Source organism: Zonotrichia leucophrys, chromosome 4A (assembly GCF_028769735.1).
Source record: "Zonotrichia leucophrys gambelii isolate GWCS_2022_RI chromosome 4A, RI_Zleu_2.0, whole genome shotgun sequence".
Taxonomy (NCBI): domain Eukaryota; kingdom Metazoa; phylum Chordata; class Aves; order Passeriformes; family Passerellidae; genus Zonotrichia; species Zonotrichia leucophrys.
In genome coordinates this window covers 12772375-12798744 of record NC_088174.1, presented here as the reverse complement: position 1 = coordinate 12798744, position 26370 = coordinate 12772375, and the positions used below count along the sequence as shown (strand labels likewise).

Genomic DNA, 26370 nt, shown 5'->3' with positions numbered 1-26370 from the left:
TGGTATCACTGAGCAGTGCTGGAGGTGCCAGAGCAAGAGGTGTCCCTCTGCCTTTGTCCCCTGGCTATTGTCCCATCCTGGTGAATGTGTGAAGGTGCTGCTGAGGAGGTTCTTGCCTTGTGCAGTGCTCAGAGCATGCCTCAGGATCTGTCCCTCTGCATTGGGACAGCCACAAATGAAGCAATTTGTGCTTTGCCTGCTGCAAAGGAAGGATGGACTGGGGACGTTTGGTTGTACAATTTAAAAGTCAGCTAAAAAGCCAAGTAAATCATTATAGATGTGTCCTTCTGCTATTACTGCTGTTGCTGGGGATACAATAGGGTAGAAATTGCAGGCAAATAGCACTGTTTCTTCCAAATTACTTCAAGTCTTTATGCAAATCACAAGCCTATCCTCCTTGATGGAACTCCATCCATTGCTCTATTCACTGTAAATCCACAGCCTCAAATCCTGTCTCTGTTTTACACCTTTCCTGCCCTCACTGACTCCTCACTGCTGTGGGCAGACAGGGACAGCAGGGTGAGGCTGGGATCACTGCTCAGCACTGGCATAGTGGGGTGTGTGGGAGCTGGGGCGGGCACAGCTCTCAGGGGCCACTGCTCAGCAATCTGGGCTCTGCCTTATCCACCCTTCCCTTTGGCCAAGCTGCTTGCTCAGGACAAATTCCAGAAATGCCATCGATTTGCCTGAACAGTAATTGCTAACCACAGTGATGCTTGGAGTTGTGGTTTCCTCTCCTAATGTGAATTGTCTGTTTCTCCTGTGCCTCTCCAGGGACTGATCTGCAGGTCTGTGTCCCCAAGGGCTCCACATGCTGCACGAGGAAGATGGAGGAGAAGTACCAGGCAGCTGCCAGGCTGAACATGGAGCAGCTGCTGCAGTCTGCCAGCATGGAGCTCAAATTCCTGGTCATCCAGAATGCTGCTGTCTTCCAAGGTGAGCTCTGGTATTTTTGGGGTGCCCAGGATGAAGGGGGAATTGATGAATCTGACTCCATGTTCTTAGAAGGCTAATTTATTATTATCTGTTACTATATTATATTAAAGAATGCTGTACTAAAACTATACTAAAGAATAGAGAAAGGATGCATCAGAAGGCTTAAGAAGATATTAATAAAAAACTCATGACCAACTTCTCAGTCTGACACAGCTGAACAGTGATTGGTCATTAAGTAAAAACAATTCACATGAAACCAATCAGACATGCACCTGCAGTAAAAACAATTCACATGAAACCAATCAAACATGCACCTGAAGTAAAAACAATCTCCAGACAACATTCCAAAGCCGCAAAACACAGGAGGAGCAAATCAGATAATTATTGTTTTCATTTTTCTCTGAGGCTTCTCAGCTTCCCTGGAGAAGAAATCCTGGCAAAGGGGTTTTTCAGAAAATGTGACAGTGAGCACTGGGGGTCACCTGCAGGAGGAGGCAGCATTTCTGCTCCTCTTCCTCAGCACTGGGCAGTTGGAAGTGCAAGTGGCTGGAAGCTTTCTGTTTGCTTGTTTTCATGTGTTTGTAGATATTATAGATGCTTGTTTATGATTAAGAATGGAATATACCTGGTTTGCTGTATGGTTGCTCTGCAGGCCTTGTCCTAAATATTCCTGCAGCTGTAAGAGTGTATGGCAATTTAAAGGCTGAAATTATTGAGGTGCAAATCAAAAAAAAACCCAAAAACCAAAAAAATTCCCACCTTTCCAAGAATTAAAATCTCTTTGCAAGTACTGTCTGGTCTGACTGTGGCAGTCCCAAAATAGGGGCTGCATTGAGGTGGTCTGGTGGTCACCTCAGTGTAATGCTTGGTGAGATCTGCCTCAGCTGTGTGTATTGTTATTGTTATCCACTGCACAACAAAGTTGGTTTTTCTGTGGGAAAGGTGGCAGAGGCTGCTGGTCCCCAAATGTGCTCCCTGGTGCCCCATGGGGTATTTGAGTATTGGTGCCCCTGTGCTCTGCTGCATGGGGCAGCTTTTTTTTTTTAATGATAATATGATGGTGTTGTTTGTTTGCTTGGATTTTTTTGCAAAATGTATCTTTAGATATTTTTTTTTTAGTGTTGATACACACTAGTTTATGCCACTTAAATCTGCAATAATTTTTTTAGGGCCTCATGGTTAATGTGCAGTGAAATGATTGCTTATTTGTTGAGTGCTGTCCTATTGAGGTTCCATCATTCTGTATTAATGGTGTTTTTGCCTGTATTTAAAAAAGAAGTCATGGGCAACCAAGCGTTTTTTCCTTCATGATGATATTTTTGCAGAATAATTGATTTATTTTTGTTTATGCCTCACTAATAGCAAGACCCAAGACCTGCTGAAGCCTGTGAGATCAGGTCAGAGCTCTGTTCTGGGCCACAACTGACTGATGAAGTTTAATATGTTGTTTTTCTCAATGTAAGATCAAATGAACTGCTGAGGAGATAACAGCACATTTTTCCCCCCCAGTAATTCATAATGCAGTTACTGTTAAGGTCCAATTCTAATAACCAGAATGGAGTAAAAGTAATGAAAGATTGGTTTCCTGGGCATTGGAAATGTGGACCAGCTTCAGAAATGGTGAATAATCTGGGTGGAATACAAAGTGTGTGCCTCCCTCCTTCCCATTTGACAGAAGCTGCAGCTTTAGTTTTTGTGTGTGGGAATGACACCTGTGGAACTGAGGTTGTGCCCAGCAGTTGGGTGCTCTGGCTCTGAACTTTCTGCCACTTCTGGAGACAGTTGAATCCTTTGCTTAGATTTTATTATCCCCCTATTTTTAAAATCTGTTATTTCCACCCTGGCCCAGAGATCTTTGCAGGGGTTTTGGAGCTGAAGTTATTCTGAGAAGCCCTGGTATGTGGAGTTGCCATTCTTGGTGGTGGGGAAGAAAAGCATTTAATTGGAACAGTTTCTGACCACTTCTGCTTATTAAAAAAGCTCTAAAGTGACTAAAAATCATTTGCAATACCATTGCAGAGGAGGAATTCCTAGCTGGAACCATTGAGGAGCTCACTTTAATTATCTTGTATAAAGTGTTTTGGGCTTGGAAGGACGATTCATTAGACTTTGAACACCATTTACTTTTGTTATCTTTACATTTAATCTGGAAGTTTGTAGAAGAACACTTTCTGAAATAGGTTGATATTTTGATTGCTGGTTGTTGAAGAGTATTTTGATGGCTGCAATGCCAGAGGCTGCTCCAGCTATAGGAATTGTGCAGGGCATTATTGGGGGGATGCTGGAGAGGGCAGGGAAGAGGAGCCCCAGTGTCCCCTGAGCATCTCCTGCAGGTCCTGGGGACAGATTCCCTGTGCCTTTGGGAGCTGGGAGTGCTGGATGGGAGAGCTGGAAGCTGTGCCAACCCTGAGATGTGCTCTGGCAGGGAACAGAGCTCCCAGTGTGTCCTTGGGTCAGACCCCCAGTCTGGGGACCCAGTGCAGAGGATGGATAATTGCATCTCTCTCCAGAGAGGGGAAATGTGTTGGTATGGAAACACAGCTCAGCCACTCATATTAAAAACACAAATGTGAAATCTTTCAGAGTTAATTTTAATATTTTTACCCTGGCATCTAAAGGGACTGCTAGTCTGACAAGCAGAATCTCACCCAGATGTTATTATTTTGCACCAAATTTAATTTCTTCCTGCTGAAGGTAGAGCAGCATCTCTGCTGATAAAGATCAAGGGAAATTGTCTGGCATTTACAGGAAATCTCATCCAGGCCTATCTGTTACAATGTTCACTTAGCAAAGTTTATTAGATTATTAGTTTTAGACCCTTGGGCATTTTCTTTATTGCAGTTAAGAACGAAAAATCCCAAGCAAAAAAATCTTTCCTTCACTAAATTTAAATGGTACAATTAGCTCCTGGTCTTATCTCAGAGGCATTTTTTAAAATTATGAAGATGATTTAAGTAGTGATTTAATCTTTTGGAAACTTGCTGTGTTTGACAGTGTTAAAATGGATTGTGGCTGCCTCGACTGCAGTTAAATCTTACTCCAGGATTTTTTTGTGGGCAGTTTTTTTGCGTTCCCTTGGTGTATCCATGCTGGTACATCTGATTGGGGTTCTCAGCTCTGAAGCTGGGATGAACCCCATCACCTCAGAGCTGCTCATGTCTTGTCATGTGTATTGCTAGATGTTCTCATCCAAACTAAGCAGTAGTTTGTGCAACTCAGCTGCTGGAGGGACTGGTGAGAACCTTGCCTTTGGTTTGCCTTCCCCCTCTTTTTCTTCTGATATTAGATCTTTGCTTTTTTCAATGAGGGAATTTCTGGCCCTGCCACCATTGAGTCTTTTCCTATTGAAACAATGACAACAACAAAAAAAATCTCTCAATGAGTTCTGTTGATTTCCTAAACATTAAATCTGAATGGCTCAACTTTGTGAAAGGTAAACTGGAGCAGGAAAATACCAGTGTGGCTCTTCTTTATCTCCCCTTCCCTCACTAAAGAACTTTGTTCCTTGGGGTTGGCTTGTGTGCACGTTTATCAGCCTGATTCCTCCTGCTTCCCAAGCTTGGGAATTTGCTTTTGAATGGTCACTGAATTTCTTACCCTGTGTATTGGCCACATTGCTTTGTGGATAACAAACTTAAAGCTTTAGCAGTGCTCACTTGCAGCTTTTGTGGTACATTCCTACCAGTTCTCTGCTCAAGGGAAAAGGTACTTGAAAAAGGGGAAAGATGGTGACACAATTAAGCACAGAAGGACCTCTGAGAGAAGGGGAGCATCTGCACCCATTCTTGGTGTCAGATTTCCTGGTAATCTCCCCTTCCATCCAGTGAGGAGAGCCGGAACAGGAGAGCTGGCTGTGAGGGGCTGCTTCTGCACAGAGAGCTCCTGGGGAGAGCTGTTTCAGTATTTTAAGTGATTGCTCAAATAAGTGAACAGCAGGATCTGGTGCTGCCTCCCTGCAGCCCCTTCTGTTGGTGCCAGTCCCATCCTGGAGGGACATTCTTATGTGGTGCCAACACGGAGTTGGGAGTGTCTCAGTGACTGTGATCCCCCAGCAGTGGTGTAAATCCTGAGACAGAAAATGGGGCTGCTCCTGACCCTGAACTGAGCTGCCCCAGTGCTTGTGTGGGTGCAGAATTTGCTTCTGTCCACTTCCCAAAGAGCTCCTGTGGGGCTGCACTGCTGCTGGAGCTTTGGGAATGTGGTGGATATGGGAAGGTTAGGAGTGTGGTAACCTAACATGAAAAATAGCTTGGGATGCTGCAGTTGGGAGCCCCTTGGTGAAGACCTGGAGGGGTAAATTAAGATCTGGTCTGTTCCCTCAAAGCCAGTGGCATCTTCCCTTCTGCAGATAGCAGCTGGAAAATAATAAAAGCTGTATTGGGGGAAACTTGCAGGGGCTACAGGGATTTGAGGGGATGTGTGCTTCACAGTGGTTTCTAGGAAGGCCATAACAAATCAACACCAACAAACCTGCCTGTACATATTTATTTTCTTATTCTTGGGAGAATCCTGTTCCTTTTCTCCTCTGGATAGAGCCCTTGGTGGTTCTGGCAGAGCAGCTGCTGTGGGGAGGATGTCGATTCATCTCTCCTTGTGAGCTGTGGTAGGATAAAGGCAGAGCTGTAACTCTTAGTCCTACCAGGCAGCTCTGAAGGCTGTAAATCTTCCATTAGGCATAAATGCAGCCATTTTGGTTATTTATAGTTATTTACACTGTCCATTCATATCTGTCAGAATGAAGGCAGTTCTGACATTGCAAGCTTCTATCAGGTTATCTTTAATCAGTTTAGAGGCACCTAAGCCACAAATATATCAAATAGCCAATCCTAATGTTGGAGTCCTCTAAAGTATGACTGAATTATTTATTTTGTTATGATGAAAATGTCTGGGCTTTATTGGGTTTTCTTTGAAGAACTTGATTCTGCTTGAAGTCTGGAAGATAAAAGATTAGCGATTGTCTCTCCAAGTTTCTTATTCCAAATCCTTCAAGGCTTTTCATTTTTCAAGAGCCTGTGTTACTATGTTAGAGTCAAGGTGAGGGAGCTGAGATTTCTTTTATTCCATTAAAGAGGTTTAACTATATAAAGTATTTTATCTTTACTAATTATGCCTTGCACAGGTAAATCCAAGATACACGTAGCAATTAGGTGAGAAGAGATTGGGCTGTGTGGTGGGAGCTTTTGCACATTAAGCACCATTGATACCAGCATTGCCCAGCAGAGCTTGTCTCATCATTTGGAATAGTTTAATACTCCAGGGTCCTTAAGCCAATTAAGTTTTGATAATTCAGGGAGGTCTTTCAGGTGTTGGCAGTAGGAAGAGCCTTGGGTAGACTTTAGCACTGCATTGTTGCCTGTGGTGTGGTGGGGAGGGAGGAGGTGATATGAGGCAGGTGGGAGAAATCTCTGGCTTGGAAAGTCAATAACTGTTTGTGAATGTGGAGGTGAGAGGTGCTGGGACTGGGGAGATGTGACCAGCGGGTTACAGCTGTGCTGTGAGGATGGGCTTGGCTGTCTAACCAGTGTGCAGGGCTGCTCAGCTTTTCTAAACAGGAGGGAAGTGATTGAAATTAACTGAATAAATGTATAAAGTGATGCTTAGCAGGACTTGAAAGTGTCCTGAGTGGGGTGGTTAGGTTAGTAGCTTCAGGTGAAAAGTGCATGTGAAAATGTCAGCTCCTGCTTGTGGGCTTGTAAAATACTAAGCTGACATTTCAGAGTGGATTCAAAGAATGAATCCAATTCATGGAAGAGAATATTAAAACTCTTATTAGACTTTACAAGTAAATAAGGTCAAGAAACAGATCTCTGTATCATCTTATCATTCCTCTTCCTAATTAGTCCTCTGCTAACTGGAGCCTTGCTGGACCCTTCTCTGATGCACCTATCTCCACTGTGGTCCTTCTCTGCAAAAGCTTTTTAATTTGTTGTTGCTTTAATATTATCTCTTTTTAATAACTTGAATTTAAAATAGGAATTGTCTCACTGGGTCAATTCAGGCTGATGTTCTGCCTTTGGTGGGGCTTCCTGGCAGATGCTTTGGATGCACAAAGTTTGTAGTGGAAAACTGTGGCGATACGTTTACCAGGTTGAAAAGGATGCTCTAAACCAGTGATTATGGGTAGGTGGAAATAATGTCTGCATAATGAGAGATCTCTGGTTGTCAGAATTGGTCTAGGGAGGTAATGTTTCCTTTCAAATAACCAGAACTTATTGTTCATAAATCACAGTTAATCTGTTTATTACACCAGCACACGAAGCTGGAAGTCTGGAGTGTGCCATAATGCTTAGCTTTAGGAGCAGAGCTGTAATAGTAGCAGCAATTTCAAATGATTTGAAATTGGGGGATCAGCAAAATGCGGGAGTTTGTGGAGGCTCTGGGCATTAAAAATGACTGCTGAGGATTGATGAGTTTCTTTAACAAATTGTAAAATCCATCATGCAGGAGTTAGGGCATGAAACTGCCCTCCTGAGCCACATAAACCATGGCTTTGGAAGAACTGCATGACAGTGCATGCTACCGGGAAGGGATATTTTGAAAGATGTTTGGTTTTGCTTTTGTTTCTTCCTCTCATTGCCTGAAGTTTCTCTGCCAGCACAGCACTGGCATGCAGCTCACTGGGCTCTGGGGGTGCTGGATGGGTCCTCCCTCAGAGGGGCCTCTCATGATGCTGGGCCTGAGGTGTGGGGCTCCCCTCCTGGCTCAGCCAGTACCATAGTGCTCCCATTTCCCATGATTTCCTAAAATCCTGGGATTTGCATCTTGCACAGCCTTGCTCCTAGTGGAGAGCTTGGCATGTCTCTGGGGTGTCTCCTTGCAAGAGGGACCTGGTTGGCTTTGGCTGCTGTTTCCCTGCATCCCCTCACCCAGAGCCTCCCATGCTCCCACCTGGGTTCCCATGCATCTGTTTGTTGACTGCTGCAGGAACCCTCTGGCATGTCCACAGAGCAGCAAATTGTGTGGTAGGAGACATCCCTGGCCCCCCAGCCCTTGCTTTTGGGACCTCCATGGCTTGAGGGGTGCAGCAGTGGGGAGCTGTCTGTGGTTGAGGTCCCTCCCTGTGTCGTGCCTCTGTTTCTGCCCTGCAATTAAACACTGCTGACGTCCTTCCCCTCTTGGGTGAAATGAGCCTTGGAGGTTAATAAGGGGCTTTTAATAACTGCCTGTGTGCTGCTTCAGCAGTTTTTGGGCATGGTACTTGGTGTCTGGGCCCAGGGCCCCCAGTTCAGGGTGTGTGGAGGATCTCTTGGATGTTTGTGGCTCCTGCTGCTGTGGGCTGTCCCCTGCCAGCTCTGCTGCTGCTTTTGTGCTGGGGAAGGGGATGGGGAAGGAGATGTGGAAGGAGATGGTGCTTTCCTCCTTCTAGGGGATGAGGAAGGAATTGGCTGTGTGCACCTGGGGCTGCTCCCTGCCATTAATGCTGCAGCTCCAAGGGAATGCAGGCCTGGATGGGGAGGTGTCTGGCCCTGCAGGAGGATCTCACAGCCTTGCTGGGGTACCTGTGGCATTTCCTGCACCTTCTCCACTTCTGTGTGGTGATGCTGCCCCTGTCCCATCTCTGAACCATGCTGGCAGAGCACAATGCTCTGCCTGCACTCCCTGTCTGAGCTGTGAGACAGCAGGGAGTGAGGGCTCCCTGTTCCTCCACGTCTCAGCTTCCACAAGTGGCTGTTTGCTGTAATTACCTTCTGAGCTCTAAGTTATCATCTTTTGATAGTTCAAGTACTAACGTTCTTTAAATGCCTCCCAACGCTATAAAGCAGTCAAAAGACATCTCTTTAGCTTGCAGTAAGGTGATATAAATGTCATGTTACCCTTGAATGTGGTATTTATAGAACTGCTTGGTGCTGTTGAATATTTGTGTTTTATCCTTTGTAGTTTCAGTACAGAAATGGGCACAGCAGCATCTTCCATCACTTGTCCTGAAAGGATATATTGAGGCATTCTCATCCTGCAAAGTGCTTAAAATGCAAACAAGAGCTAGTTTGCATTTGCTGGGGAGGAAAGGAGGAAGGAAGCCAGCACCCAGCAATAAAGACAGGGGCTGTCTCTGTAACGAAAACATTTTGCTAGATTGTCATCTGCTTCACTTTTAAAGCAGCAATAAGATACAGTGATAAAATGGCCAATGGTGCATTTCATCTGAGGGAAATGAACTCTTGCTGAGCCAATTAAACTGTCAATACGCTGTGGTTTCACGTTCCCCTGAGCAGACTGGGTCACCTCAGGTGTGTTACTCACTCTGACTTCACCACTGATGTGAAATCAATTTTAGCAATTTATAATCTTTCATTCTACTGTGAAAGTATATTAATCTGTGAAAAACACCACTCAGACAGTGAGGACAGATGACAGCTTTCCTCAGGAGTGTGTGTGTGGCTGGCAGTGCCTCTTGGATTATCTGGTGCATGCAAAAGTGTAACTTTGGACACTCTGGAGGCACCGACAATCCAGTTTTCAAGCGTGAGGTTTTATACTTAAAATGTTCAAAAAATCATAGCAGTGCCTTGGTCAAACTTTCCACTACTCATGTGAAATTGAGTAGTTTGAAATTGGCTTTATTCCCTCAGCCCAGAAGAGGCAGAGCTCTCCACATTGCTTTTGGTATCAAAGAAGTGCTTGTGGCAGATTTATTACTGCTCACTAGAAAGTAAAGCAGATGTGTCTGGCATGGATGGTGGAGAGATGCTGAGGGATGTGGGATCTTCTGTGTTTGTTTCTCAAACAGTATATTTGAGCTTAGGTTTTTCCCCTGCAGCTGTGAAGGGGATGCAGGCTGGACTGTGGAAAGCTGAATACCTGGATGAGTCCTTTTCATCCAGGTACAGTGGGATATGCAGTACCTGGTGCTGTGTGTATTTGTAGCCCTCAGAGTGCAGCTGTCATAGGAATCATGAAATCATTTAGGTTGGAAAAGACCTTTAAGCTCATTGAATCCAACCCTTAAGCCTGCACTGCCAAGCCCACCAGTAACCCTTGTCCCCAAGTGCCACATCCAGGTGGTTTTTGAACACTTCCATGGAGTGCTAGATGGAATCTGTGACTGCTGTGGTGTGCACAGTGACTGGGCTTATTTAGGTGTTTTTGATGGGTGCTGGATTGTGTCCTGTGTCACACTGGCTGGTCACAGAAGCACATCTGGGTTTGTGTGTGGCAGCCAGGGATGCACAGGAGATGAGGGAATATTCTGATGTGTGAAAGTAAAGCCATTTCCATGAAGTATTGCATTTAGGAATTAATGCATCTTCTATGACAGATTAAATGTGGGAAGCACTGCACGTTTAATCTGCTACTATTTAAAAAAAACCCCAAAACTTAATTGGAAAAAAATCCTCTGAATGTGTTCTTGGGGGAAAACAGAAATCACAAACCTGTTGGTTAGCAAGTGAAGATTAAAAAAACCAACCCTCTGAGATAAGGCAAAACAAGGAGCAGTGCAGATCAATTGCAAATGAATTCTTTTGCTGATTAGCTCTTCCCAAATTTGTCATCTTCAAGTAAAAAAATCTATGATGAAGTGCCATAAAGAAGCAATTTTAAAAGCAGTAGAGAACAGTAAGGCTGTGTCTCTAGGATTACAGCTCACAGCTTTGGCATTCACTCCTTTTGAAGGAAATTGGTGAGTAACAGATTGCAGTAATGCAGTGTATTTGAATTGGTCAAATTCCTATTATGATCACAGTGAAAAATGATGTTCCTTTTTCTAGAAAAAGGAAATTAAATAGGCCTACTAATCCATGTAAGGAGATTGGTTTACATTAAAAGGAGGAAAGAATGTGAAGACTAATCAGATCAATGCATGCTCTCTAATCTATCTCATTAAAAAAATCAGATTGCTACTGAATTTCTGAGGAATTATATTGAAATGACACACATGCTTTTACTGCCTTTTAATTATGAAATTATTTCAGTCTGCTTGAGTCTGCCATGTAAGCGGGCTATCAACTGTTCTTAAATATTGGCTCATAAATTCAAAATAGTTCTTTAAATGGGAGCAAATAGCATCCCTGGTCCTTCAGCTGAGAATGCCAGCCCAGATCATGACAGGGTCAGAGCTCCCATTTGTCCTGTGCAAATCTGTGCTGGTTGATTTAGGTGCACAACTTCCCTCTGGACGAGGCTTTTAGGGTTGTTTTTTTATGCTGTCAGGGGAGTGCTTGGTCTGCAGTGTCCAGCTGCACAGCCATGATCCAGCTCCCTATGGGACCTGTGGGAATGGTGGTGGGCTCGCTGAGAGCTGGGTGGTGGCTGGGAGGGATTGTCACCTGTGACTGTGTCAGCATTGTCCCCCTCAGTGGGGCTGGGGTGAGCAGCTGGGGGGGCTCTGCAGCTGAGCCTCCTCTTGTGCAGATAGGACATAAAAAATAAAATAAAACAGAGTGTTGTCTAAAGAGAAAAATGACAAGAGTGTTGAATCTCTTGCACAGCATTTCTGCTTCCAGCAAACCCTTCAGTCACAGGGAGCTGGCCTCTGCTCATATGTCAGTGAGACACATTGAAAACTTGGACTTTGTTTGGCTGAGGAAACACAGGACAGTGGATAGTGCTGCTCAGCGTCTTGTGCAGCAGGGGGATGGTTGGTAACCTTTCTGTCTGTGCAAAGAGCTGTGTGTGGTGGCAGGATGGTGTTGGACTGTTGCAGTATGACATGAAATGAATGACGCTCACACGCTGAGGTGTCCAAGGCAAAAAGGGCAGGTTTATTTCCTGACCTTGATATTTACAGAATTCCAAAAGTGACCATGGATTGGAGGATGCAATTGCCACCTCTCCAACCCCACTGGTCATTATATTACCGTATTGTCTTACGTTTTAAACCCTAAAAACTCCTCTTTGGGCCCCTTCTGCCAAGCTGGCAGGGTCTGCTCTGACCCTTGGACCTGCCTGCAAGCAGAGGGTATTGTTTCATCAAAAGGGGATCACCTTCAGCTGGCCACACCATTGTTTTCCTGTTGTTCAGTAACTGAGGTGTTGCTAAGCTTGCTTTCATTTCAATCTCGCTTATAGTTTCAATATTCTCAAAATCTTTTGCCAGGCAATCATATTTATATGTTTGTATGTTTCTCATATTTCTATGTTTCATCTTCCCCAGCAGGGGGATGGTGGTGTGCTGCTGGGGCAGGGCCTGAATACTGTCAGGCTCTGCAGCAGCCTGCAGGAACAGCCCAGCACCTCCTGGCTTGCTGTGGGCTCACATCTGCCCAGCTGTGCTGGGTTCCTCTGGGGATGGCCCCCGGGATGGGGCTGAGGTGCTGCTGGCACAGAGGGGCAGCCACCCACAGCAGGGACCATGGGGTCACACTGCTGCTGCAGGGCTGGGATAAATGGAGTGCCTGCATCCAGAGGGGTAGCCTTGAAAAGGGGGAAGGATCTGCCTTGAAAAGCACTGACAGAGCCTTCATTGTCCTTGGGAATGAGCTTTGTGGTTTCTGAAGAAAGACTAAAGGTATGTTTCCATACTGAGCAGCTCTTCTGTGGGTGTTGAGAGATGGCACTTGTGTGTTGGAATTTGCAGCAGCTTTAAAGCTGGAGGTGATAAGTTACTTTTTTCCCTTTCTTGCTTTGTTCATAGATTGTTTGTTTAGAGAATGGCCTGGAAATTATATTGGTAACCTTGTACATCACATTTTGCTACCAGTGAGGAGTAAGTAGCGTGTTTGACATTTGAAGAAATGGTTCATTTTCTAAGAGATGTGATTCAGAATCTGCTTCTTGAACTAATGGACAGTATAATGCTATTTTTTTACTAGGTTGCATAGATTTTTACCTTGAAGATGCTCTATAAAGTGCACTGCATTACCAGTGTTAAATAAAAGCAAATGTTTCACATCAAATGAGAAGGCAGTGTTTGAACTGGAGAGAGGTTGAAACCCATTTCTTTGTCTAGTTTGTGATGCTTCACTGTGATATAACAATAAAATTAGACTCACTAGTAAGTAAATATTTGGTACTGAAATGCATCTTGAAGACACAGAGCTGGAAGTAAGTAACCTCTCCAGATGCATGTTGATCTCCTAGATTTGTCTCACACCAACAGCTAGATCACAAAATTGTGTCCAGAAAACTGCATCAGGGCATCATTGAGGGTGAAAAGTTTATAAAGACTATGAACAAACCAGGCAATCTCTGCAACCTCAATTTGGTTTCTTGTGCACTGGAATACAGCCTTTAATTATAGCTTTATGTGTTTTCCCATAAGCTTCTTCCCTTCTGTAAAGGCACTGGATGAATGTCCCTTAATGAGTAGTTTTCTTTCTCCTTGTTGTTTTATGTCTATTTTTGAATACTTTTAAATGACACTTAAAGACAGAATTCTTCAAAATTTTCAGTTCCATGTGAGTACTTTATTTTCATGGTGCTTCATATGCTCACCACTGAGCAGAAGCACATTTCTTTCACAGGTAGAAAAACTAGAATTCAGAAGGACCCTAATGAAGACCTTTTGTGTTCATGCAGTGTAACAATAGATATTCAAGTTTTAGGTCTTGGGTTCAGCTTCTTTGGTTAAAGCTGGCTTTTACACCACACTCCTTTGGTCCTCTGAAACTGGCAAGGCAAAGAGCTGAGGGGCAGTGTCCGGTTTTGGGTACTTCCACTTGGTCTTCAAGTTAATAAAAAGAAACTTTAATGCACCAGGCCCTGGGCACTCTTTTAAAAAGTGGGAGCTTTCAAGGTTAATACAAAAAAAAAATCAATTCTTATTCTATCTCCCACTCTCATAACAAGAATTATTTGGATCTGGGTGCGTTCCTGAAGATACGACAAAAATGCACCAAACTCGACCACACCCCCAAATTGTGACCAAAAAGTTCATGTTTATACAGACTTGAACAAAATCCTGTCAAAAGCTGAGCTCTGTTTCAAAGTCTGGGAAATGCTTTAGCTAATTAAAGAAAAGGTCAGCAGGATTTCTTACTGTAGGCAAAAAAAAGGAAAGATAAATCTTTCTTCTCTGCTTTGTTCTTAGAAGCAGTTGAACTGTTTTGGCTGAAATTAAAATTTGCCTGAGGCAGACAAAAGGCACATGAAGTTGCAGTCCAGATGGTTGGAGTTTGGCAAAATTATAGGTAAGTAGGAATAGGGTCTAAAGATCAGAAGCATCAGGCAACTGTAATAAGCAGGGCTACCAGCTCTTCCTGTAATCAGTTATGATATCTAATCTAAATGTCTCTTGCAGAAAGCTCTTATGCTGCTCTGAAGTGTAATCATTCATTCAGGGATTTGGAAGGGACTCAAAGCTGCAGTTAAAGTGAGTTTGCTTGTGGAATGTGAGAGGGATTTTTATCCTCTGGATATGTCACTTCCTCTCAGCTGGATCTGTGTGACTGTACCTGCTGTGGCCTATGTGGACCTCAGGTGCCTGTCATGTTGTTTTATTCATCCTATAACCAGATGTGTAATAGATGAACAAAACAAACCTTGATCATAAGCAAACCTTTCATAACTTTGAGTTTATAACTTATTTGCTGCTGCATTTGTAAAGAAAAGTTTTGCCCCAGTCTTGTAAATGGTTCTGCCTCTTTTTTCATTTGTGCTTGTGATGCTGGAGGAGTCAGTGTAAGCAAATAAAGGCATGTGTGGGTATTTTTCCACTCAATGCCATTTTCTAAACCCTTTGGGGACTAACCCAGCAAGGGAACTTAGTTTATGGGCTGAAAAATGATCACCTGTTCAAGGACTTGACTCTAAACACTATGAATGTGCCAGAAAATGTTTAGAATTCCTTAGTGTGCTCAGAGGAGAGGAGAAATGGAGGAAGAAAAGAAAGAGAAGATGTGATTTTATCTGTTAGAAGAGCTGCAGAGAAGATGCTGCAGTAGCCCAAGTTGAGGCTCATGTCACCCTGTAGTGGAGAAAGCACTGCTCAGTTCTGTCTGTAACGTTGATGCTTGTGGTTCTTGGAACAATAAAAAGTGTAAGGACCCCCAGGAGGCTGGAGCAAAGCTTCATTTGGAACAGGTGGCCCGGGGGAGTGTTTGAATCACTGTCCCATGAAGGATTTAAAAATCATGAAGGTCTGGTACTTGGGACATGGTTTAGTGGTGACTTGTCATGGCTGGCTCAGCAGTTGGGCTTGATCTTAAGAGGGCTTTTCCAGCCTAAAGGGTTCTGTGATTTTTAAGCAACACCAAAATGTTGAGTTGCTCTGGGTAAGAGGCAATCTGTCCTTTTTATACACATTTTTGGTATTTCTGGCCATCAGCTACAACAAATGATGAAATTGGGTGGTGACTGAGCCCTTGGATCTTTAGGGCTGTAAAACTCCAGTGGAAATGGGGTTGGTGTCCTGCACCTTCAATGCCCGGTGTGTCCCAGCCCTCCTGCACAGGCTCTCCTGGGGAAGCAGAGCTTTGTCTCCTTTTGTGCTTCTGTGGAGGTCTGAGAGGGCACATAACTCACTGTGATGTGTGTGCAGGCTCCAGGCAGGGTGTTTGTGCTCGGGCTGGAGCTGGGGCGCAGTAAAACAGCAGCAGCTGAGCTCAGGGGTGACAGGGCACAGAAATCAGCACTCCCACGTGTTTTCTCTGAAGATGACCCCCTGCCTTGTCTTGGGTGGGCACTGGGGAGGCTTCAGGGATCCCTCTGAGACAAGCAGAGTCAACACAGCCCTTTCCTTCACCCTCTCTACAGACAGCTGTAATTTTGGGTTGCCACCTCTGCATGCGCAAGTGTCAAAGAAGGAATTGAAGGCTGATTGAGCACTGAGGATCAAGCCTTGCCACTCTGCTCTCCTCTGGGCTTTGCATGCCCCTTCTCCTGAGCAGCATGCAGCTTTTCAGCCTGCTCTCAAGGCAGAGTCATTTGGTTTGGTGCTCATATATTTAATTTGTGTTTGCTTTTCTAAGCAGTCAGTGGCTGACACTGCTTGGCTCCCTGGCCCCCTCCCGCTGCCTTCCCCTCCCAGAGTGAGGTGCCTGAGGAGGTCATGCAGTATTAATAGGGAAGCAGATCTCTGATTTTGTTTCTGCTTATGGACTCTGACATTTCTGACGTTTTCTGAAGTGTAAAACGTTTCTGAGAAAACAACAACTTGGCTTTTACTGAAAAATTAATTATGTTGGCTCTTTGCCCGTTGTGGTGGGCTTCTGTCAGAAGATATAAGGGGCATGGGTGAGGTGTGGAAGGACAGGAGGAACATCAGGGAGAGGAAATCTGCATTAAGGTAGAAAGATCTGATTAAGCATGGATTATCAGGGAGCAATGGAAACTCTTCAGAAGGCATTACCTTCTGTGCACTTAGGGTATAGAGCTAACACACATCCAAGTTTATTTGCTTCAAAAATTTGGTTTTTCTCTAATTACAGTTAACAGGCTATGACTTTCTCTGCTCTTCTGTGATATTCTCTGTTCCCCTCTATGCAGAGTTACACCACGTACAGCTCCTTGTGTGCTGCCCTGGGGAGTGTGTGGGAATAAAATGGGGGAAAACCAGTTGGTTTTGGTGCTTGCATGCACTTCTTAAGAGTTAGAGACCCAGTAAAATCACAAGAGGAGGCAAAATACCAAAGGGCTGTGCTGTTAATCCTTTGTGACCTTTTCAGTGTTGGTTTTCCTTTTGTCCTTTGAAAGGAAGGGATCATCAGGGAGCTTTGCAGTAGGACTAAGGAAAGGATAATTCAAGTTCCTGCTGAAATCTGGGATTAGAGACAGCTTGAATTGCCATGAGGTAGCACTGGCTTGTAAATACACACACAAGTGTTTCTACCCAGCCCCTGTATGGGACAATGGTGGTGCTATCTGGTCTTGCTTCTCTCTGGGGTTTGCAGTCCAGCTGCAAACAGGTGACAGAGTTGAGTATGGACAAAAGAGGGGATGTAAATAAACATGTGTGTATTGATGAGCATGCAGAGATCTGTGGTCTCAGCATCACAGCAAAAACAAAAGAAAGGTGGGAAAGAAGAACCTGAAGGTGTAGAAATGAGTAGCTTTGCCCATGGTTCTGGTAGCCCTTCAGGTGTAGTGGAGCATGGGAGAAAATAATGTCAGACAGTATTCCATTTTATTTCTTCAAGTGGTCTTCAAGAAGAAATGGAAATAAAATATGGGCTGATAACATGAACAGAAAAAAGGAGTAGTTGTTGTACTCAGAGCTTGCTTGGCCATTAGTATTCTATTAATTTTCCCCCTGCTTCTAATGATATGAGAAACACTGGATACACTTAAAAGGATGCATGTCATCAAAATGGTATCTGACAACAGTCTCTTCACTGCTTATGATGCTTTTGATTGTTAATGTAGCTAAAATGTAAATGATCAGAATATAAAAACTCCCTTTTGTCTTCCTAATGTTTTCATCTGCCTATTAAGCAAATTACATGGGAAAGGGAGTAGTCTGTTACTTAGTACAGTGGTGTCACTTTGAAATGCTTTATGGTATAGAATGAAGTGTCCTTGGTTTGTGTATTTTCCTGGTAGTAATGAATGCCATTCTAGGCTAAAGTCATACTTGCTCCTTCAAAATGCAGTGGCCTTGTCCATACTAGATAATTCTAGTTTCTATGCATTGTGGTACTGTCTTACAGAGTTTTATGTCAGGATTTTAATAAGAACAAATGGTGGAGGTGTAGAGCTGAGTTGGGCTCTTTCTGCAGACAGCAGTTCAGAAATAAAGAGCAGAGCACTTCACTGGAGACTGGGGTCTCCAAAAAGGGGAGCTTTGGCAGCAACACGAGCAGCTGTGAGGCTGGTGCTTGGCCAGGGCTGAGGATGGGGCTGTTCTGGTGTCCCCATGGGCCAGCTGGAAGGGTATTCCCTACCCTGCACAGGTACCTGCAGTGGATGTGGATGGGGAATGGGCTGGAACTGTAACTGGAGCTGTTTGTTTCCATGAGCAGTGTGGTGAACCTTGGTCATCCATGTCCTGCAGCTGGCATGTCACTGCATCAGGACATTTCATGGGCATTTGTGGCTGCCCTGGGGCACTGCCAGGCTGGCACTGAGGTGGCTGCAGGTCACCCAGGACCAGGGGGGAAGAGACAGTGCTGAGGTCTCCTTGTACAGAAAAGTGCCAGATGCCTCAAACTTGAAACTACTGACTTGAAAGTCAGCTCCCTGTCTCCCACAAGGCTTGATTTGCCCTTCTGGATGCAGTGATGTTGCATACAGGTCCCTAAAGCATGCATGTTTTCTTTAAGGAAAGAGCAATACCATCTGCTGCTGCATTGTAATCAGTCTTGTGCAGACACAAATGGGAGATGGAAGGTCACTTCTTTTGCTTTCATTTGGTTCCTTCTTTCAGGAAAACTGCAGAGGTGTCCCTGGGTGCATAGGGCAGCTTTTTGTATTCCCTTTCCATTTCAGTGAGGGTTACATCCAAAGGGAGCAAAGCATTTGCCACTCACCCTTTGCGGACCTCAACATTTCACACTTCCAAGCTGGAGTCTTCCTTGGAGAGCTGTGCTGGCCTAGATAAACAATAACTGTGAGGATTGTCTTCCCTCTGAGGTTTATTTAGGGTGTATGGAGCCTGTGGGACCCTGCTTTGTGTTGACACAAGGTGCAGATGGTTGGAGCAGAGGTTGGTCTTCAGCTCTGGGGATGGGCTGGATGCCCTTTGCAGGGAGGGAAACCTTGGGGTGGCCTCTGCTTATTTGCTTAGTAGCTCCCAGCTTTTTGGGGCTCATCTGAAAGCTAAACAAGCATTTCTCCTTGACCAGTCACTGATGAACACACTCTGCTGATTGCCATGCTGGAAAAATGCAATTTTTTATAGTATTCTACACTACAAGTATTTTTTTTAAAGTACTTTCTTGCTTTCCTGTAAAATGAGGTGAGCAATTGTTCTGTATTGACAGCTGGCTTGTAAATCAGCCACTCACTTGCCAGATGAGAATGTGGAAATGCCTTATAAGCACTTTCATGTTTTGTGATAGTTTTAATTCCAGAATGTTTAGAACCTCTTTGCCTTGGTGCAAAGTAAAATAAAACATGGTCTCTGACAGGTGCCAAAACAAGCATGGGAGGAATCTCTCCTCAGAGGGTCTGAGAAAGGGATTTGCAGAGGAACTGCTGCAGCCCCCAGGGAAGGAGCAACATTGGCTTTTGGATGTTAATTTCATTGTTTAAGGTCAGATTATGTTGATCTAAATAATGCAACTCATTCCATCAACAAGCAAGACTATTTACATAGCAGAGGGAATTTAAGTGCTGCATCTCTCCCTGGTTTTGTATTTAGGCTGCACCTGAAAAAATAAACTGGTGTCCATGTTAGGAGTGAGTTTATTATGCTTACCTTGTTGGAGAGGTGTTGAGCCGGGTATTTCCCTTATGGCAACTCACTTTTTATTGGTGTTTTTATGGCCCTTGCTGTGGTTGCCATTCATCTTATTTGACTTCAGAGCTGGTTTTCCAGTTGCTGTTTCTTTTGCAGTGAAATGAAGCTGCTTCTTCTCCACATACAGAATTGCTTTCTTTCGACCTCTTTCCCCTGCTTGCCAAAGTCTTACCCAGAGTTAATTTTGATGTCTTTGTAAATATTTTCAGTGCATAATGCAGCAACAGTGGCACTGTGTAGAGGATTCAGGAAAAAAAAATCAATTTGAGAGCTGGATAAGAAAATGCCTGCTAGCTAAAAACATTGGTTTCAGAAAATACCCCAAATGTCACAGCTTCCATTTTCCATCAGCCCAAGCTGTTGCCTTTCAGCTACCACAACCCAAGGAGGTCTGGGGATGGGTACCTGACTCATGAACAGTTTTCCACAGGGTATCCAGTGGAGGGTTTCCATGGGAATGGCTGAGCCTTGTGCATATTTATTGTTTTCCCTTCTTGCTTTATTGCAGGGTACCCTTGGAAGTGGTGTGAAGGGGACAATACCTTCACAGGCAGTGGCAAGGCAGTGGTGCCCTCTGGTTGCTCTTGCCTTTGGGGGTCAAAAACAGGTGCCAGGACACTGGTGTGACTTTTAAGGGGGCTTGTGGCTTTGTACAAGACCAGCAGCATGTCAGAGGTCTGCATGTGGCAAAACCTTGTCTGTCAAAGAGGGGACCTGAAGAGGGGTGGGACAGGACTGTGGTCATTTGTTGTGATGCTGCAGCCAGGGGTCTGTTGGCATGCTCAGGGTCAGCAGCTGCCCTGATGCACAAAAATGGACATGTTCACTCTAAACCATAATGAGCAATTTGAATTTTGAAGTTTTTTTCTCCTCTCTAAATTTTTAAATCATGCTTTCTTCCGTCTCTGCCTCCATGCAGAGCTCAGCACTGGTCCTGAGAGGGGCTCACTCTTCCCTTCTCTTTTACATTGCTCTGAAACTTGCCCTGTGGCTTGCACACCTCTGGCTCTACACAACACCAACATTTCTCTCTCTTCTGTCTCTTCCTGACATGACTGGATTCTTTCTACAACCGGGTGAAATATTACATGAAGAATCTTAGGAGTTTTGAAGTTTGTCTTGAACTCAATGCTGTGCTATGAGAAGGGTCCATGACCAGATCTTCCACAGTCCTCAGATAAACTTGCACTGGGAGATGAATGGAGATAACCTGATAAGATCTGATCCTTTAATAAAGTGATAATTACAATGCAGTAGACTTTTCCATTAGTAGAAATCTTCTTCATCTTCCTTTTTTTTTTTTATGTTCTAGTTAGAACAATCTTCTTTTCTTGATGCCTGCTTCTGTCTTTCCTTTCCTTTTCCCAGAAAGGAGAGGGGGAAAAAATACCCCACAAAATTTTGAAGCAGTAGTTTAGATTGGTTTTTTTGTATCAAGGCGTTTCCATCCCTTTGCATTGGAATTTCCTTGCATTTGAAGACTACCGAAGGAAAGCATCACCCTTGAGCAGGAGAGGTGTGGCAGGAGACCTGGCTGCAGGAATTGGACAAACAGGTCGCCTGCTCAGACCTGTGTTGCTGGAGCTGTGTGGGATCAGAGAATCTCTGCTCTGTGGATGGTGATGACATTTTCTTGCCTTTTTGGATTTCCAGAGAGATAAGATGTTAAATGGAACTAAACCAGCATTCTGCTCCTGAGAGCCAGGACTGGGATTTTTGTCTCAGTTGGGGCTGTTTTCTCTGGGATTGTCTTTCTGCTGGAGCCCTGCTAAGTGTTTAATAGGTGCACCAGCTTCTGGGATTACAAGCACTTTACTGGAACCCTGTTTTGTGTACTGATATTCCCCATGGGAAAGCAATGCTCAAGTGTTAAGAGACTGGATTCTGTTTCACCCACCTCATATTATTGCCACAAATCATATTATTTTAATGGAACAGGGATCCATGTATTAAAAAATCTATTGTGTTGGCAAAAAAATTAAAGATGCATAGGAATTGTGATCATGTTGCAATAATTGCCTCAGTGGTAACATTAATGCTTTTTTCACTTCACTTGCTCCTTGTTGATTGAACAACCCTTTTCTGTAGGCTATAAATCTCAATGGCTTTACTAATAAAGAGCTAAATAGTCTAATAATGTTTCTAAATGTAGCATGGCTTCACTGTTTTAGGTGAGTGCAATCTTTTGTCCAAACCCCAGTCCAGTCTGGGAGGTGTGAGTGGGTTGTAGCTTCACAGTGATTTACAGCAATGTCTTTGTTACTGAAGTCCCCCACAGAAGGAGAGGTTCAGAGTTTAAAAAGTGATGTAGTTACCAGTAACAGAGCTTTTAATAATTTGAAATGGGAGATCAAGAAGCCCAGTGAATTGCATCTGGTGGTGGTGCCCTTCTTGCCATGTGTCCAGTGCAAATAATGAAATGCTGCAATATATTCATGGCAGGTGTTTGAAACCTGTGGTTTTACATTGTCTGAAGTTCTGTTTTGCACCACCACCACAGCAGTTTCCCCACTCATTGCTCTGTTTGGGTGGATGGTGCTGCAGGCAGAGGCACTGGTTTGGATGGTGGGAGCTTGGGTAGGGAGGGTTTAGGGCAGGAGAGCCCTGGGCATGCAGGGAATGGAGATCTTGTCAGTCTTGTGCCCTTCTTCAAAGTAGAAAATTGAGTATTCTTCTGAGCAGGGATGTCATCTGCCTGAGCCCTTGCTGGAGAGGTGCTTTTGTTCTGGAAATGTTGGTTATTCAAATTGGTGAGAAGAAACATTTAAAGGGTTCTTAACTGCAGCTTAAGATTTTATGAATGGCTTTTCTTGCAGCTATAGCTGAAGTAAAGCCCCAAAGTGTTAGATGGTGCTTTTTAGCTGTCACTTGAAGGGATCAGCAAGTGTTTAGTCATTTGGAATCGCCAAGTTTGTCAGATTGCTAAGGGATAGCTTCCTGGGGAGTCAGAGAAATGAGACACTTGAGCACACAGCTCTGGGTGCCATTTGTTTTCTACTCCAGTTGGCATCATTGCCCAGGAGCACTAAATACAGCGATATTTTTGGATTTCTTTAGGGGGTGGTGTTTGTGTAGAGCTTAAATGTTTACCAGTCCAGCCACATACTAGAAATGCCTCAGGAGCTCAGCCTCTCAGGAAATGAGCAGGAGCTCTCAGTGTGCTGCTGGAGCTGGCATTAGCAGGGTGAGGTTGCTCCACAGCGCTCTTCTGCACATTCAGCAAGACCTTTCTTTGATGAAGTCACTTTGCTGTCTGTGACTTCAGGCTGCCATAAATTATTGTTGCTGAATCAAGAGTGCACTGACCCTAAATAAAGCCTCTTGTAGAAAACACCCTGGGCTAAAAGACCAGGCAAAAAAAAAGTTCCCTTCTGTAGCAGGTGCTGCCTTTTCTGAAGCTTCATTCTGCAGCCCTTATTGTACATCTGCTGGGCTGGGGGGGCTGTGGTCTTTGAAAATCCCTCTCTTCCAGAATCAGTGGATCAGAAATCTCAGGCAGGTATGCAAAAACCTGTTTTATGCAGGGACTTGGGTGAATGGAATTATTTTCATACATTTTTCCATGTGTGATGAAGAGTCAGTTGTGAAGCTGGTACCGGCATGATTTGGGACCTGCTGGAGGATGGGTTAGAAGTGACAGATGCAGAAGAACACTGTCATTCTATCTGAGGATGGAGTGGAGCTCTCAGATGGCATGGTGTGCTCTCCTTATGGCAGGCAGTGCTGCAGTGAGTTAATGCTGCTCCATCCTCCTGGAGGAGGGCCCCAGCTGTGTTTTCCTGAACTCTCCTTAATCTGTTGGGCTCCCAGCTCATTAATGGACTGTAAAGCTCAGCTCCTGAAATTCTTCTCAAGCCTGGATGTGACCTTTTGTGGCTTTTGCTGTGTGCCTCTAGGATGTAGCAGCTCTGTGCTGTGGCAGACCAGGAGAGAGCCAGTGTTTTTCCAGGAAGGTTATTTGCAGATTTGTAGCTCTGGAACACGGGCAGTGGGGAGATTCATGAGAGGACACACACCTTTGGTGGGCTTAGGGGGATTTTACACTCCCTGGAACATGTTTGTGTTGCAAAGGCAAAACTCTGGCAATGGACTTCACCTCCCAAGCACAGAGAAGCAGGGAACAGACCAACTGCTGTACAAATCTCCCTTTGGAGTGTTTTCTTAGCAACCCAGTAACTGTTCTGGCAATAGATGATAAACGAACGGGGCTTAACTTTTAAGAGATAATGTTAAGCTTCCACAACTGGGCATTGTGCTGGGAGCAGCTCAGCACAGCGAGCTGTCGTGCCTACATAATAAGGTTTTTGATCTGACAAGTTTTCCTGTAACTTCAGAGCAGGCTGGCAGGAGCAGAGGCATCCGGGGGGAGGCTCGATGAAATCTGTGCCGAGGGTGTGCCAGGAGGCTGCCTGTGAGCAGCACAGTCCTGCAGGGCACTTACAAAATGAGCAATTTATGCCTCATTCCTTGAGGGGTTTTTTTCATAGCTAGGTAAGCTGTTGCTGCAGTACTCTGAGGTGTCTACGTGCCTTCACCTGCTTACAGGTGAGGAGTGTGTGCATGCGAGAGGCACCAAGAGCATCCCCTGTCTCCTCCCCAGGCTGCCTGCAGAAGACAAGTTGATGCTTTGCAGATGTACCCAACATTGTTGGGTAAATAAAACATTGTGAAAATTCTGTGAAGAAGCTCAGCCCTTGGTCTAGCAAGGGCTATCTGAGCAATGCCAAATGCTGAACAAGCTTTGATACCTAAATTGCTTTAGCTGGCTTTAATGTTTTTATTGCTTAAAAGAGGCAGAGGATATGCTTTTTGATGTGCTGGTTTTAGAGGTTTTTTGGGTTTTTTTTGAGGAGGAAGGTGTTGGTTGATAAAGTGCACAGAGAAATAAATTTCTTGTATATATCTGAAAATCCTTATTTTGTCTGCATTCCACTTTCATCTTATGTTTCCTGTCAATTTATGTGCTTTCTGATAAATGCCACCTTTTGGTGTAAAACAGCTTGAATATTTAAAACATGGCATTTTGATTAGCTAAACTATAGATTTGCTTTGACATGTCATTTCTTTTGTTCTAAAATGCCCTGACAATTCATATCTGTGGCAGCCAAACAAGCAAATTTATGTACAAAGCTATTGTTCATTCCTGAAGTGTCACTGCTAAATGAGACGGAGTTTAAGCATTTGATTCCCCCCTCTTTGCATGATGGGAGGTCCATTTCTCAATAATGAAACCAGTTTTCTTGCAAAAATTCAATTAAATGAAATATCAAACATAAATCAGAATGGCGCTTGCTTTGAGTTCCCATATGTGCCTATTGCTGCAGTGATAACACTGGAAAAGGCATTCATTCTTCAAACTGTGCTTTTTGTCTCAGTGTTGTTTTTCTGGAGGAAAAAAACTCACATAAAACAACAATGAAAAACAGAAGTTCCATGGACTACAAAGCTGGTCTTGATGTTCTCAGACTTGGAGGTGTGACAGCCTCTCCCAGAGCACAGTGGGACTCCTGTAAGCAAGAAAAATTTCTGGAAAATGCTGTTTTCCTATCCTCAGGGATGGCTCAGACCACAGTTGTTCTCCATGTGCTGGAGACTAATTGCAATGTCATTTCCATATCTTTCTAGAATCCTTGAAATTGAACTTTTTGTTTTCAGACATAATTTCAAGCAGTGTTACTGCCTTTATTTCATCCATTTGTGTGAAATAGGAGAGTAAGGCCTTCCCTTGAGTTCTGGTTTCTGAAAATCTTTGCTGTCAGGACCAATGTGGTTTTGTAAAAAAAATTACTGTTTTTGAAGTTTAAAACCTTCTGGTGAGCTCATAGTGTGAAAATACTTTTTTTTTTTCCTGTGTTAGAATAAGATTATATAAAAGGCTAACAGGTAGGTTAAAATACTTCAGATATATCTTGGAAAATCTATTTCAATTATGTTCTGTGTGCTTTTAGTGGAGACAATAAATCCTAAAGAATTAAGAGAGCCATAAAGATAAGTGTTATAGGAGAGTATGTCTCACATTTCACCTCTGGAAATTAAAATATTTGCTGTGAAATCAGACGTTATAAGGGTCACTGCTTTGCTTGTGGTCATTAATAGCAGGAGGTGACTGTTGGAAGAGCTAAGGGAAGCCACTTCCCATAACATGGAAATTAAATGTGCAATTTACTGAAAATTCCCTTCCTTGTGAAATGGCTCTCTAATGCCAGGCTCCAAAGAGAACTTTGCTTTTTATTTCAAATTTGCATTTGGACGGACCATCTAAACTTTTATCTGCCTTGCATGAAGTATTGATTGCATTAGCATAACATGAGGTCACTTTTCTGTTTGTCCAGTGTAGCTGGGCTGTAAGGAAGATAAATTCATTGTTTCCAAGACATTCATGTTGTAAAAGTGAGAGCCAAAGCAGCTCAGATCCAGGTCCCCTTGGCTGTACCTGTGTGTGCATCTCCAGGGGTGTCTGCCGCTGGTAATTCCACTCTGCTGCTGCCCAGGGGAAATTTGTATGACAAGGAACAATTACTTTGGGCAACTACTGGCACTGCACTCAAAACCACCCCCAGATTTTATTGTAACAACATTTTCCACATGAAGACAGTAAAACCAATGAGGCAGAGCCTGCCTGGCCTCCTCCTTGTGGCTATGGGAGAGTTGTTGCAATGTCATAAATGGCCTAATATGTCTAAATGTGAGCTCTGTAGCTGAGTTTGGGCTTTTGGCTGTGCCCTTTAGTGCTCATCTGTGGGTTACCATCCTGTGAAACTCTGGGTGCAGCTCTGGGTGCTCCTATGCTGCTACTTTATTTTTTAACTCTTCCCTGTATTGCTTTTGCAGTGCCTTCATTTGTTCCAGTGCTGGGGTGGGGTGGGCCACAGTTCCTGGAGCAGGGGGGGCTCTTGCTCAGGGGTTTGTCAGCCACTCTGCACCAGTATGCAGACCAGTATAGGGGTGAAATTTATGGATGGAATTCCCTCTGTGGTGGGAGCACCACAGTGTTTGGAGAGGCTCTGTAGAGCTCAGCTCCAGAGTGTGGTGGTGGTTGTTTTTTATTCTGCCAGGGAGCAACAATCAGTCTGTAAAGACAGGGAAAACACTGAGTTCTCATGGCTCACACGACAACTTTCTGATAAGTTTTTATTTCTGAGACCCCAAGATATTGGCTG

General features: G+C 44.1%; 1 protein-coding gene across 1 annotated transcript in view; it reads left to right on the top strand.

Moving 5' to 3' along the window:
• Positions 1 to 26370, top strand: part of GPC3 (glypican 3) — a 138702-nt gene that overhangs the window by 8127 nt on the left and 104205 nt on the right. The window contains exon 2 of the mRNA XM_064712586.1: positions 775 to 936. Within this exon, the coding sequence (XP_064568656.1) occupies positions 775 to 936 (162 nt within the window). The remainder of the gene's footprint in view (positions 1 to 774; positions 937 to 26370) is intronic.